The sequence below is a fragment of the Lissotriton vulgaris genome, chromosome 7 (assembly GCF_964263255.1).
Source record: "Lissotriton vulgaris chromosome 7, aLisVul1.2, whole genome shotgun sequence".
NCBI lineage: Eukaryota > Metazoa > Chordata > Amphibia > Caudata > Salamandridae > Lissotriton > Lissotriton vulgaris.
The window spans coordinates 947,719,078-947,735,212 of NC_141695.1; the positions used below are offsets into that span (position 1 = coordinate 947,719,078).

At 43.7% G+C, this 16,135-nt stretch overlaps 1 protein-coding gene across 1 annotated transcript in view; it reads left to right on the forward strand.

Moving 5' to 3' along the window:
• The window catches only part of LOC147702797 (uncharacterized), a 42,450-nt gene that overhangs the window by 15,651 nt on the left and 10,664 nt on the right, over positions 1–16,135 (forward strand). The window contains exon 4 of the mRNA XM_086929449.1: positions 8,068–8,205. Within this exon, the coding sequence (XP_086785575.1) occupies positions 8,068–8,205 (138 nt within the window). The remainder of the gene's footprint in view (positions 1–8,067; positions 8,206–16,135) is intronic.

A 16,135-nucleotide genomic window follows, 5' to 3' on the forward strand; every position in this document is an offset into this window, starting at 1 on the left:
GGAATGCGAAATTACTAGCAGGTAAGTACTGTACTAATAGGCTTTGGAATCGCTAGGACTACGTTACTGAACCTTCAGATTACTAGTAGGAGGCCTGGGGGACTCGGGTGCAGAGTGTGCACTCTCACGCGGGATGCGGGACAAAGTCTATGGGAGCTAGTAAAGGCAAAGTTAGTGTTCTCGGGCGAACCCGATAAGGTAGATCGAAAACGACATTGGATCCTGACCCTTGGATAGTGAGGCTATGCTGGGGCACCGAAATGCCGAAGTTACCTAGCCCAGGGGCTGCAGCTGCATAGGTCTCAAAAGACGTCGGGAATCCTCGTAGACGAACCAGGAGCCTGAAGAAAGAAGTTGCTGGCAGGCGACCAGTGAAGAGAGTTCGAGTGATCCAAGCCTGGATCGAAGATGCATGACACCTGAAAGCAGAGGGGACCAAGTTCGTGACTACTAGCCAGTAGTCAGGTGGTACCAGGAGGGCACCGGATGGTAGTAACCTCGACTAGGTGAGTGGGCGACGTCGTGCTCTGCAGATCTCACGGACCAGGAGGCGTTGTCGGCGACCAGGATGGAGGTGCGAGCTGTCCCACGATGGATGAAGCTGTCGACGTCGCTGGACCCAGGATTGGGGCAACAAGTCTTGGCAAATTCAAGCCCAAGCGGTGGACTCAAAATGGCGTTTGGAGTGGACCAGGAGGGTCCGGGGTGCTCCTCTTTTGGAAGGGAGCAAGGGCCAGTCTGGAGCAACCAGACCAGCAGCAGTGATGTCGTCGGGCGTCGTTAAGAAGGCCACAAGCCAGCGGGCTAGTAGCCAAACAACGCAGTGAGCAGCAAAAAGCAGAAGGGCCCCACGCAGATCGTGGAGATGCTGGGAGGCTGGACTTCGGTGCTGGAGCTGCTCAGGGTCGGGGCTTCTCGGACCCCAAAGCGCTCACCAGAGGATCCCTCGGCGGTCGTGCTGGATGGAAGTCGTGCAGTTCTGATGATGGACGGTCCCTCGAGGTCTCGTCGCACCTAAGGTTCTCAGCTTAGCTGTAGAGGTAGGTAGAGGTCAGAGGTGCCAGGAAAGCCGGGTCTCGTCATGCTGGTCGGTCGGATTCCTGAGGAAGGACGTGCAGCAAACCGCAGAGTTCTTAGATGGTGCCTGCGGATGCAGGGTGACTACTCCTTAGCCACAAGGGAGAAATCTTGAGAAGAAGTCTTGAGTTCCTTTCGCAGGAAGTAGTTTCAGGATTCAAAGATGATCTAATTTGGAAGGGTCCCCGCTCCTGCCTTTATCCTAAAGAAAGGGGTGGGTACGCGACTAGGTCCTGCCCTAGGGGTGGGACCAGGAAGGGGGGGGGGTTACACCCCTCTCCCATGCCGGACTTTCCCCAGGCCAGGGGCTGGTGTGCCCCTGGAACTGGTTCTAGCCGGCAGATGCGTAGTGAGCACCGGGGTGCCACTCTGCAGTCACCTTCCTGTAAAGCCCTGCCTATCCAGGATACACAAAACCCTGTCTGGGATGGTGCTAGCACCGCCCCTGACAGGAAACCCTTTGTCCAAGCTCTCCTTGCTGGAAGGACTCCCAGCAGCAGGAGGTCAGACTCGTGTCTGTGGTGGCAGCATCCATTTAGTGGAGCTGAGGCTTCAGTTAACTTTAACCGGGGTTCACAGTTACATACATGTCGTGTCCCTCTAGAAGGGTGGAATGCTAACCCCGTCGCCAGAATTGGCGAGGGGTTAATATTCCAATTTGTATGACACCTTACTCGACATGTTTTGATAAAGCAATACCAGAGATAGCATTTAACCGCGAGGATTATAATGCACTTAAGAGTATATGGTATGCGTTATCATGGAACAGCTATTAGGACTTGGTTCCGCAAGCTGCAAACGGGCTCAGCTCATGCCAGAGCACCATTTCACACGATTCCAAGCACTCTGCCTTCAGGATTGTCAAGGCCTGCCAAAGGAGTGACTGATAGGAATCTGTGTGTCCATTTTAGGGTTAGATATAGGTATACTATATCTAAAGCAAAGGGTGATTACACCACCTTGCCCCAGCTGTCGTGCAGCCAGTTGTGTCAGATTTAGATGGCCATCCAGGGGTGGCATAATACATGCTGCAGCCCCTGGTAGGCCCTGGGTACACCTATGCCCTGAGTTACAGGGTCTGATAAGGTGGCCCAGTACCAATTGGATAATGCACCTAAGGCACACATGTCAATTTAGTGAGAGAACAGCTAGGCTGTGGGTCTGATTGGCAGGCCCACAGCCAGAGAAAGTCGTAAACCAGTGAAACAAAAGCAAAAAATCTGGGTGATCATAGGATTGCAGACCCTACTCTCCTACACTGTGCATCACGGAGACACCATTGCACCATAGTGCAATGGTGTCTCCGTGAGTCTAGCATATGTTTGGTACTAGAAGGGTACCCTTCCAGTACAAAATATTTTGCATAGACTGACTTTAACTCTGTTCCCTATTTGTATGTGTGCTGTAAAGTGCAGCACACGTACAAAGTCGGAAAAGGAAGGAGAAAGAAAGCATTTCTCCTTGGATGCGCCTACTTTGAAAGAGCATTATTTTCGGACGCTTAACCCGGTCTACTTTATTTAGTAAAGTGGGTTTAGTGTCAGAACCCTTGGGGGGTTTTAAAAGGAAAGCCCATGCTCCACCCATGGTACTCCCCCTTGGTGCTAAGTAATGCAAGAAGCGCTATTCACGGCTTTGATTTCACGTTATTTCCAGTGCTAAACAAGTTCAGGGCTCGAAAGTAAATCGGAAAAAAAAGATTTTGCACCGAATTGCGTCACTTTTGTGATGCAAACACGGCATGAAATCCTAGTAAACCTCCTCCCCCGTGTGTTTTCCTTTGGAGACTTTAACAAAATCTCCCGTCAGAAACAATTTCATTTGAATCATGAAGGGATCAATAGCAAAAGCTGATCAGCACAACAGAGCATTCAACTCGCACAGCCTTTAGGCATATTCTGGTAAAACACATGCAATGTGATTAGATGTCAAAGAGAGAGAAAACTGGAAATGAGCTCTTGGTGATAAGTTGTTTATTTTTATGATCCTTGTGTGCTTTTCATAATATTTTGAGGAGCACCAGCAGTCCACAGCAGTGCAGAGCCTGGCAGCTCCTGCGGCTGAGAGAGTACTGAGGGGAAATAAACAACTTCCATTGGCAGACAAGAAGAAAGGCGACCAAAGGCTTCCGGGTGACTTCTACCACAACGATGCTGTGAATGGCAAAGGTAGTCATGACTAGTGAAAGGGTCATCCACAACAATACATGCCTTTTTAAACCATTTAAAATGATACGTTTCTTGAAGGCTGGGAACCTCAGTACAGACTTGTCTTTTTGAATTACTCTAATACTGTTATATAGCTGTTTTCAACAAGTAACACTGTCTAATTCAACACCCAAGGTGAAGCCAAGCCTTTGCGAATGCCCCCTTTCACCTTGTATGGTGTAGACACTTTGAAATGTTTGCCATTTGCTATGTGTAGTTTTAAAAGTAGATTTTAAAAATCTTTAAAGGCAATTGTTTCAAAATGTACACTCCTGCTTATGTCAAAAATTAGGAAAAAATACTTAATGATCACATGGGTCTGCTCCAGGGTGTGATTTCAGTTAAGAATGACTTTTTCTGGCTAAGCAATTAACTTCTAAATGATTTCTCCAAATTTAGAGATGGAACCGTCCCACGATTACCCTTGTGGTTGCAGTAAAATATATCAGCAGAAAGCAGGGGAAGATGTCACAAATCAAATGAAAGTGAGGCTCAAAGAAATATGTCATCAGGCGGCAAAGTCTAGCACGGTGAGTGCGTGGTTTGTGAGCTTAAGAAGAAAAAAAAATAGAGAGAGATTTTTACTTGCTAACGGGCAAAGTAGGATGCTGAGTGAAACTCTCCCTTAGCATTGCTCTTTTGCAGAAGTTCACTCATCCTCTGCCTGAAAAGTCGCATTGTCGGATTTTTCCTGTTTACTGAGAATTTTTAAAATCAGATTAATAACAGTATCTGCCCCTATTGTCATCAATACCCAGCCAGTTGTAAATCAGACTGCAATACTAAACGCCTTGAATTTCCTTTTGAAGAAACAAGCTCCCTTTCTCACTCGGAGCAAAGCATGTTGGGACTTTCTGCCCAAATACTATCAGATTTCCCCAGCTGCCTCTGCTCTGGAGAATACACTGCAGGAGGGCGTCTCTGGTTAATGCTCAGGGTTAGACATTGCATGCACATCGCATGTAAGCACCGAGATTATCTGTCTCTGTAGAAAGCTCACCTGTAACGAATGTCAGAAATACCAGGAATCTCCGAGCACCTGAGACCGTGATTGACCAGAAGCAGACAGAGAACAACAAAACTGTTTAAATAACTGCACCAAAAAAAGCAATAGCGAGTTCAGAAACAGCTGCGGAGGAGTCGTGAATCAGGGGACTGGAAAAGGGGAAACAAAGGTGATGGGGACAAAATGTCAGCTAGAATCATCTATGGGAAAGCCAGTGCAACCAAACAACATGTTGCCAGGCACTGAACAATCTTTAGTGCTGAAGCTGCCTGCATATCCCCAGAAGTTAAGCATAACCTGGAACTGTACTTTATGTGTGATCGATGCAAGTGCTCTCGTTCTGAGTATTCTCCCTAACCCACCAACTCCCTCTTCTACGGTACTTCCAACACATCTCTCTCTCTCTCCCTCTCGCTCTGTCTGTCTCTCTCTCTCTTCCTCTCCATGCCTTTGTATTTGTGTATTTGTTAAGCGCGGGCGAATCATCCCCAAGAGGATCTCTCGGCGCTACGGGAGAAAGCACAGAGCAGCAGGAACACCTAGAACAACCAAGTTTCAATGGAAAACTATGTCTTGGGTGTGACTGTGCCAGATTAGTGGTGTGCTTTTTCCTGAAACCTCACATCTTACATCTGGTGAGAGAATGTAATGCAAACAGCTTTTTTTGTTGAAAAACTATTCCTGCTGGCATAGTTGTACACAATTCTCAAACTTTGCAATTTCACACAAGTTGAAATTGCAGCTGTAGGGCCTAGACAGCCATCTGAGAACCAGAACAGAAAAGAGTTGATGTTGGTGGGGCTGCACACAAGAGGTGAGAGAGGCAATGCCACTAGGAGCAGTGGCAGATATGTAGGAGTGTAATTGATGTGATGAAGACTCCGAGGAGAAGAGGCAGCCAGTACACCGCCACAGAGTTAAACTGGGAGGGCTTGGTTCACTTTTCCGGGTGATGGAAGTGTGTGAAGGGAAGGCCTGTGCACCACCACTCATTTGCAAGTCTCAAGGTGACAAACAGATGACAGAAATATAAGCAAAGGAAGATGAGACAGAAAGGGCAGCTGTAGGAGGATGTCATTACTTCAACCCCATTGATCCATATGACTATTACTTCCCACAATCTCTTTGGCACCACCATAACTATGACTGCCATTACTGAGACCTTCCACCACTTCTATCAGTACAACACAACTTACATTTTAAGGTAAGTGTAAATTACCACTATGCTTAATTAATTTAAATTTAGTGTAAGTGATACTTTTTAAGAGTCAGAGTTATGTGTTGGTCATCACAGGGGTTCGAATACAGCTACTTATTTGTGGCTTTAATGTGATTCAATGTCGTTTTTTACGGTTATTCATGAATTTATATGAAAGTATTTTAATTTAACTTAGATAATCCCCAAGCAACATTATGAATATGGGCAACCAAGATGGCTGTGCAGCCCGCAGTAGGAGGAGCAGGCAGAGACAGGCAGAAAGGAGCGTTCAGCCCGCTAGGGGAGCAAACAAAATGAAGAACCATTTGTTCATTAAGATAAGGACAGAGGAGGAAACCGGAAAGCTATGGTGTGTGTGCCAGAGATCAAATTACACAAAGCCAGTGCGCTTCTCCAGAATAGGATAACTGAAAAGGAGGACAAAGCCAGGGGCAAACAAATCTCTGGAAAATATAAACTTGAGATAGCTCAAGATGGTAGAAGGCTAAGAAGTACCTAGCACACAGTAGATGCGTCAAAAAACAGGGAAGGATCCAAAGGTAGGTGGAAACTAGCATACAGTAGAAGTGTCAAGGAGAATAAAGGAGCAAAAATCAATGACAAGAACGTACTATTGTGAAGGGCAAAAATGCCAACACCAAAAAGAAAGAGCCTGCATCGCAATGTCTCAAATATTAAAATAGGACAATGAATAAAAAACATATAGGAAGAACATGGTGGCCATTTTGGATTGGGAAGGCTTCATAGTTTTCTATGAACTTGCTGCTATAAGAGTTTGGGTTTTATAATACTGAGCTCTTCCCCCCTGTACGAAGGACAACTATCGGGATCACAAATAGGAAGAAAAGAGGCAAAGCGAGCAAGATAAAAGGTATGTGGCGGCTGATTAATTGAGGAGGTTCGGAGAGGAAAACATACACATCTGCGCCATAGACCAGTAAACTGCAAGGTTTGGTCAGATTAGAAGGGTGTATTCCACATACAGCCAAAGGTAGATGGCAGGGAAACGCCACGAAGTACAAAAACATCAGAGCATGTAAGGGAAGTAGCCAAAAGTGGCATGGAAAATGAAGGGAAAGGGGTGCAAATTTAAAAACAGAGGCTGCTATGTATTGGATTATGAAGTTTCTGCTATAAAAGAGGTGAGCTTGGCAGGGGAATCTGTTAAAATTGTATTTGTGCACGAAGATCAGAGACGAAGAGGTTTGCCAAATGGAAAATATAACATCCGTTTGTAATATTAGGGTGGTGGCTAACAATGAAAATATAAAAATATAACACTAGCCTTCAAAATATATACTAGGTGTGCTGTGAACCCCCCCCCCCCCCCCCCCCCCCAATATGATTGCTGGAAAATAATGGTAACAAGGGAGGGAATAGCCTCATAGCTACATACATATTTACAAATACGTTTTTGTTGAGGTTTTCTAAAATTTGTGATGGCCGGGAGCAACAGAATACCAAGGATGCTGAGGTGGAATATGTGCATAGTCAGGGAGGACTGTATAGATGGGTAAGAAAATGAAAGACAGATCAACAGCACTGAGGCGCTAAAACGGAAGAATTCAAGGCAGGTGCGATGTGCCTCATTGGATAAAAGAAGAGTATGGTAGAGTGAGTGGTAAAGAAGCAGGCACGTTCTCTACAAACGCCAATGGGAAAAAGTTAGTTAGCCAGCAGGTCTTGAAAGTGATGGAAAAAACTTTGATCAACAGGGGGGTCGGGGGTGAGGGAAGCAACAAAAGGGTCAATGTTGGATGGGCAAGAATGAATTGGCAGATTAGGCTGGTGGCCTTCTGAAAGTCTGAGATTTTATGGTCCTGGTCCATTGACAGTGAAAAGGGCCAATGAGTATTTTTTGACGATTGTTCTTTGCATCATTCTATAGGACTTCCGGGTGGCATTTTACACCCCAACACTTTAAAAGTAGATCTTTTACACTGGTCTTTGGGCATTGCAGATACCTTTGTTGAACACCTTTGAAAATGTTTCTGCCCTTGACAACCAACGTTGCATTTTAGAATATGATATTATTCGGCTAGTTTTTTTAGGATTGCCGAAACTATGTAGAGTGTGTTTCATAGTAACTATATAATTCAGAAGTAAATTCACTGTGGCTAGGTCTGTGTATTTGCCTCCAGTATCTACTAATGGATGCACTCATCTGTCACCTACCTCTTCTGCCAACCCGCTGCCTTCACATCATCTCTGCACTCAGGGACCAGTATCCGACAGAGGATGTGTGTGCAATTTATTGACTTCGACATCGATGAATCTGAATCAGCCTTTCATTCTCTTGGGGTTTGTAAAATAACGTGGGAAGTAAGTGGGAGTCATTGCATATTATTTCCTGCAGAATATCAAGTGTGTGGTTTGCTGTGTCTTAAAAGATTACATTAAACAGAGCAGGACTAGAGAGGTACTGAAGCACAGTACCATCTGCTAGTACCATCTGCTCTCCTTCCTCGAAGAAGGGAAGTCGCCACCACCAAAACGTTACAACGAAGCTCCTCTACATAGAGTTTATAACTGATGGATTATCTGTGTGGTTATTTCAGAGTGGCGGCTCCCAGCACCTGGATATGGACTTGGCTTTTTCACTGGCCCAGGCAAGGAGGCACTGGCTTAAGGAACAGCACCGAACCTTAATCCAGAGAGAGCTAATCAAGTTGGAGCAGGAGACACACAGAGCCGAGGTGAGAGCAGAAGTGAAGGACGAGTTTTAGGCTGCTATAGATACGAATATTATTATTTTCTCTTCAAAAGGTTCTGCACCTGTTACATGACAGATTTTACCAGTTACACAAAATCCACCCCTAAACTGATTTAGAATGTGCAAAGCCTCTTGTGTCTCTTTAACTCATGCATTTAACAGGCCATCACCTTAATCGTTTGCTGTGTCCCAACCCAAACTGATTCTGTGTACATGAGTGTTTTCCACATTTACATCTCTTTAACAATCCCCTTTTTACCAACCAATATTTGCCATGCATTATTTAAAAAAAATCGAATTGGCTTTATAACACTTTCCATAATCTGCAAATAAAACAATAAACATCACACTATAAATGGACATTTGAAAATATCTGCATTATACAACCTTATAACCGGTTGTTAAATAACGTCTGCATACCCTTATTACCAAGGGTCTAACAACACTACCAGGCAACAGAAAAACTCAACCTTAGATTCTCCTCGGTCAGTCATTTTTTGACCTGAGAGACAGAGCACTTCCTCCGTGCATGTGGGGAACTTGAAGGACCCTTCCTGGCAGGTCCCAGAGCGTAATAGAACATGCTCTGCTCCCATGAACTTAAATTCACAAAGAAGCATGAGGTAGCAGAAGTGACATCATACACCATTTGACCTTTACATTCACTCACACACAGATGCTTACACATGTACACAGTATAACACATACACACTCTCTCCCATTTAAACACACTTACCTGCATGCATGCACACAACATACATTTTAAAGCATTGTTTACTTACCTTTGCCGCCAGGAAGGGTCATATTCCAGCTAATTGTACTGACATTTGACACTAATAATAAATAATATATTATTATAATGTAGTAAACGTAACTTGGCTTTCTGGGATTTATTGGTTCAGTGGAGATAGGGTTCCAGGTTTTTTTTTGTTTGTTTTTCTTTTCCCCGGGTCCTATGATTATGCCTACAACACTCCATGGACCTTGGGTTGTTGGTCGGATACTGTAACGGTCCAACAGGTTGAAAAATACCTTGATGGAGTAATTGCTAGCCCATACCCCTTCCCCCCTCTTGTTTCTCTGGATTCTTCTTCCACCATTATGTCAATCGTGTCTTGGTATGGGAGATAATCAAAATCTCTGTCTCGCAAGGTAGGACACGTAAGGTGGTCGGCCTTTCTTGAAAGAGGGTAAGGCAAATGAGGACAAAAAAAAATAACAATAATAAAATAAAATAAAACAATAATATATTATTATTCACTATTAATGAAAGAGATTGGAGCTTTAACCGGTGTCCCTAATGACTAGCTGCCCCAGCTATTTGGCGCCGCGAAACAAATGGTTAAAACCACAGTTTCAGCGTCTACCATTTAGAAAATCTGCTGATGCCATCTGGGCGCTAAAGACTAACACCTCTGAGGTCTTTGTAATGAGCCTAGCCAAATACTTGGGGTGGGCATGGCTCATCAGGTCAAAACACATGTCAAAGTTGTCAGAGCCCCCCAATATTGCTACATAAGGTGACATAATCAGTTTACTGCTTAAACATCCGATTCTACTCTCTGCACTTTTTGCACTTTAAGTAAGAAATGGTTTCCCATTGATTGTCATGGCGCGCTATGCAATTATTAACCTTTATGTTTTAATCAGGTTCCTCACCTTAGATGTTTAATACCTTTTCTTAAATTTTTCATAATTAACTTATTTTAGGCTTATTGTTTTGTGGTTTACATGGTCTGCTTTATATGTATGTAGCCCTTGTTTACTAATGTCTTGTATTCTTTGAAAAAAGTTTTTTAACTTACTGTTCTTATAAATGTACTATAATGTGTCTTTTATGATTTATCAAAATCGAAATAAAGACTTGAACCACTTAACCACTTAACTGACTAGCTGCCCATGTGTTCCTAGCACTGACTTTGCTATCTATGAGGCCAGGGGTCTCAAATGCTGGGATAGCAAGGGGCAAGCCTGGGGTCGCAGCTGCAACCCCTTGTGATGGCTAAATGAAGTCCATGTGTGCTAGTCCTGCCTTTCTGGGTGCACAACAAGGACAATTATGCCCATTTTAAGGCCTCAAAGGCCTTATGCGGTGCTACTTTCTCCTGATGCAGTTTTCTTTTCAATGTCCTTGGTAGGGCTGATCTGCATTTGTGAATATACCAAACTTCCCCTCTTCCAATTGTGGCATATAAAAAATACTTTATTACTTGGATCTTGTATAATCACAAGTTTCGTAGTAAGACTAGATCCTAGCAATGGCAGAGCATAATAAATATATTTATGCTTGGCAAAAGCCTTTTGACAGCTCACTCCAAATATATTTCCGATTTGTCTTTATCGAGAGAGAGAGAGAGAGCGAGAGAGAGATACAGCGAGCCAGTGAGTGTGCATGCATGTGTGTGTGAGAGAGAAAGAGAGAGAGCGAGAGAGAGAGAGAGAGAGAGAGAGAGAAAGAGTGAGAGACACCTTTTATGAGCAAAATTGAACTAATCCCAAGAAAGAACTAATACTTGTGGTATTTGGCACCATAATCACTGCCACTGGGATTTTGTGGAGAAGTGTGGCTCAGGGGTTAGAGGCGGCAGACCTGGAGCCTGAGTTCAGCCCTGGACCAGGGTTCAATTCCCCGCCTCGGCGGGTCTTGGGCTCAAAATTCCACGGATTCCATGGACTCGTTAATTCTCGCTCCGGTGCCTCCTCGACTCACGGGTTCACACTCTGCGACTCTGGGCAATAGCTTGCTTAATCTCCACAACGGCCCCTCGCGGTGGGATGCCTGGCTTTCACCTTGTGGATACCCTGCCAGGGTTATCTCACAAGGGAATACCAGGACGGGTTCCCTAAGCAAGCGCTGAGATGCCCCAGGGTAAGTCGTGCGCTATATAAGTTTCATTCATTTCATTTCATTTCATTTCATTTTCTGCATGACAAGCGAGAACCTGTACAGACAGATCACTGAAATATCTCATTCTTGATATTTTAATTTTAACTTGATACACTCACTGTGCATGCATCTCAATTGCGGGTGCCCCCGTAAAGAGGCACATTACAGAGATTGCAAAGTGGCTCCTCAGGGATGCGGTCTAGGCCATCTTACTGCCCACTTCAGCACTCTACTTGTTGTGCCAGGCTGAGAAGCCAGTTGTTGCTGCTGTTCCCCCCCCCGCCTGTGGTCAGGGGTTGGAGCTAAAAAAAGAGCACTGCTCCCCTCAGTGGGACTAGGGAGTCCAATTCTGCCGGTTCTGGAGAGGCCCAGGGGGTGTCCTGTGGTTGGTTGTTGCACAGTCCTCTATTTCCAAACAAGAAGGCACATACAAAGATAGAGCAATGGTGCTCAGTTCCAGGGGCGGCTCTAGGTTCATGACGGCCCTGGGCAGGGAGCCTAGGTAGGGGGCCCGTAGGAGGGGGTCCGGGTGGGGCGGAGTGCGGAGGCCAGTGAAGAGGGGGGGTCAGGGTGTTTGGAAGTAGAACAGAGTCGGAGGCCACCAAATCCCTGCCAGGGGCCGCCAGGCAAATATGTTACCATCCTCAGAGGATTATTATATTAAGGATATATATTGGCGTGGTGGCCCCTGGGGTTTGGTGGCCCTGTGCAGGTACACAGCTTGCACATGCCTAAGGCCGCCCCTCTCAGTTCTCCCCGAAGGACCCATCACCTCGCGTACTCCCTGAAAATATAAGCTGAATTCCACTTGGGATTTCATGACATGATGGGTGTTCCATCTTTTCAGGAAAATGTTTAATGCTCTAACTGCCCAAAACGTCATTCATTTGGTCTGATTTAAATTGTACTCCATTGCCATTTGAAATTAAGTACTACTAATACTCATTCTCTTTTATACACTTCACTCATAAACTTGAATGCCCCATTGTGCCCACTGCCAACTATAGCCTTTTCTGGGCACTTACTCAAGTGATACACTTCGAATGTAATGCATTTATCTATACATCCAACAATATGAATTGGGCCCATAAAGCCTAATCCTAGAGTTTAAAATACCTAAATGCTCCTCCTGTGAAAATCCATTATCTTGTTTATGAATCCAATTGGAGGTATAATTTCATCTTTTCATAACAGAAATACTACCTCCACAGATATGTCTTAAATATATCTCCCTTTAACACACTTTCCTATACTGTAAGCCCTTGTTGTCTAGGCCAAGCTTCAAAAACCCACATCCTCATTTTCCCAATAATGTACGCCTTAATCCTTCTTATCTTTCAAAATACTTTTTTTCATGGCAGCTCAGTACAGCCACATTGCAGACTGGATTTTAAGATGGTCACATCCTGTTCTTAAATCTGCAATAAAATCATCCTTGACATTCTTCACACTCATCATGTACTTGTGCTGATAACTGTGTTTTTGCTACAGCAGTGATGACCTTTCCACTCTAGGTGAAGGTTGCAGCATTCCCTCTATTGTTACCAACAGTCTGTGATCACTTCACAGAATAACATTTTTACCCACATTTAATCCCTGAAACAAGTCATTCCCAGTGGCAGAGACAACAGGAAGCCTGTGCTTTTTCGGTTCAAGCAGCAGACTGAACACAGTGGTGCTCCAGCAGGTAGTTGGTCTGGGTCATCACTGCTCCTCTCACATGGCCTTCAGAAGGGCGGTAGTGAAGTTGTGTGAGAGAAAGGTAAGACAGTGGAATAACGCTATGAGCGCCATATGACGACTTTTGAGAAGCTGCTGCAATGTCATGTTAGGGATGTGACCTTAAAGAAGGTACTGTGTGATTTTTACTGTTTCCTCTAATTTGACATTGATTAATCACGTTTTACACTATTGTCCCTGACATGTTTTTTGAGGTTCTTAGGTGGATCCTGCTGTCTGTAGTTTAGTCTTTAGTTCTGGCTTCAGACTGGCAGTTCTATTATGCGATTGGTTCGCTTTGTCTATAACTACTTGTTCATACATAATACCTTACATGATTTTATGCCTTTAGCTTTGCCTTCCATTATTTGCAATTATTTTTGGGAACATTCCTTAGATCAATGTATATTTTATCACTGACTAGAAAAGTGGCGACTGAAAGAGATCACTCTTACTTCCACCACTAGAAGAGCAGGATACAGGATCATTCATTGCATTCCACACTCAGCACAATTTTTTATAATCTCCTTCTCCCATACAGAATATATTTGATCAGCATTTGTGACTATACCAAACTTCCCCTCTTCCAATTGTGGCATAGAAAAAATACTTTATTACTTGGATCTTGTATAATCACAGGTTTCATAGTAAGATTCAATCTTAGCAATGGCAGAGCATAATAAATATCATATTTATGCTTGGCAAAAGCCTTTTGACAGCTCACTCCAAATATATTTCCCATTTGTCTTTATCGAGAGAGAGAGAGAGATACAGTGGGTGAGTGAGTGTGCATGCGTGCGTGGGTGTGTGTGTGTGAGAGAGAGGGCGAGAGAGAGGGAGAGAGAGTGAAAGACACCTTTTATGAGCAAAATTGAACTAATCCCAAGAAAGAACTAATACTTGTGGTACCTGGCACCTTAATCACTGCCACTGGGATTTTTTGCATGACAAGCGAGAATCTGTACAGAAGATTCTACTGGCTCAATAATATCCCAATTTCTCAGCGTTTTTCATCTAATATTTAACAGTGGATTCGCTCTAATTTCATGTATTCTATGTTCTGTGTAGTTGTCCACAACAAACTTATCCACACCTCATTTAGGTCTCTGATTTTACATTAAAATACTTCTGGAACTGACAGAGCTGTATGTTGAAACAGAACTTATCCAAACTATTTCTCCCCTTGAATTAAAGTTCATACACAGCCAAGTTGAACAAAGTCCATTGTAACCGCTGGGGTACGCACTCGCCATGTTTCTCTGCAAAATGTGCTTTCCACAGCTCCCACTGCAATTTGGCATATGGTGGCCCTACATTTAGTACACTGATTTTTTTACATTTAAATCTGTTTGTTACTTTTGTAGTTTTACATACGTAGTCATTTACAAAGTTTCAATGACACATATCTATTCATGAAAGTAATGCCATAATATGCCAGAATAATTATCTGGAAATATCAACATAATGCAGAAAAAAAACCATAACCTTCGAACTGTGTAACACGTCCACGCCATTATATTTTAGAGGTAAAAGAAGAATCATTAGTATAGGGTACTGACCTTTTGAAAAAATATTGGAATGTAAGGAGGGGAGGAAAGCATTCAGGGCAGAGCAACAGGTGTGCTCAGTGGGGAACTAGCGCCTTGCATACACTACACTGATAATATCTCCATCTGCACTCTTGTGTCCTTTGTTCTTACTCTCCATTCAATTCCCAGTCAAGTCTTGGTATCACTTTCCTCTGACGTGATTTCATCCACATATCCTGGTATTTCTTGGTTTTGTTTACTATTGCAAGTGCTGCAAACTCTCTCTAGATATCCCTACCTTTGATACCTTTTGCACTCTTGCCCAATAGTTGGACATTTCTTCATATTGACCACATTGCTGCTGTTATAATAGTGCTAACAAGTTATGTATATTATAGTCACTTTATCACTTTCACTGGTTGTCTTACTCTTACTTTTTTCAGACTAAAATCTAAACTTCCACCTATTCTTCCATGCCTCCCTCTTCTTTTTCCCTTCAGAGCTTTAACAGCTTTCAAAACATCTCACAGAAAGCGATTTAAACTGCCTCTTTCAACCAAGTTTCCTATTTCAACCACAGACTCTCCTGAACTTCTCAACTATTATTATGCACCACAATCGGATCTCCTATCAACTCTTCTTAAATTCCAAAACCTACAATTAGCTCCCATGTTTGTTGAAATACAAAACATATTAATATTCTCTCTTACGTTTCTGCCTGGAATCTGTTGATGGATACGCTGATGTAAGGATAATAAAATGCATCCGAAGTAACAATACGCATTTCCATTTCTACTTCTAATTTAGGAGTGTGCCCATAAATCTGTCGACTTGGCATTACCAAAAATTAAGCAAACAACTTTAATTTATTTTCTGCACAACATGTTTAATCTTTCATTGCAGGCAATTGTAAAGAAAAATATTCCTTGCTTTACCTACCATCCAATAATTGCTCTACATGAACAAAAATGTTACCGTTAAGTAGGCACTAAACTGTTCACTCATGATTTAACCATAGCTTATGGATCAGTTCCCTCTTAAGAAGGTATATTTACATATATATTTTCTATTTTTTAAAACAACATTTGGTATACAAGTGTCAATGAAAACCAGTGGCTGTATAACCAGAAATAGCACTTGGATCCCGCAGATGTTGCAGAAGCAGAAGCAGACCTAGGACCCTTCAATTCAAGGAATGTGAGCAGAGGAGGCTCTTTTCCCGGCCCACCCCTTTGACATCACTCCCTTTACTTCCTGCCTCCCTACTAGCAGTAAACACCAGCATGGGAAATTGCGGGCTGTTTCAATACCTTATGTGGCGTTAAACAAGGATGTCACCTGGCCCACCACTCTCTAGTTAAATTAGCGAGGTACCATGGCAGTAAATTATCTGAACTCAATATAATCTTTCAAGACAAAATGTGCGAGGCACTATTGTACAGCACAGAAAACTGGACCAAACTGTCACTAACAGTTTTGGAAACCAAACGTTGGAAGGCCCTCCTTTTTAGGTCTCGCCTGTCGATGCGCATGCGCATCGAGCAAGCGAGAGTATTGGGACTTATCCACTCTTTATCCACACTGCAAGGAATCGTGGCGATTCCTTGCAGTGCCCGTGACTTTTAAGCTCAATGCGCATGCGCATTGAGCTTAAAAGCGCGTGCACGTCCGTCTTTGTTTACCCGCTCCGCCCCCTCCCCATCCCGCCGTGTCGCATTTCTCCTCCCCCCTCCCCTCTCTTCCCTCCGTCTTGTTTGTCATTTTACCCGCTCCGCCCC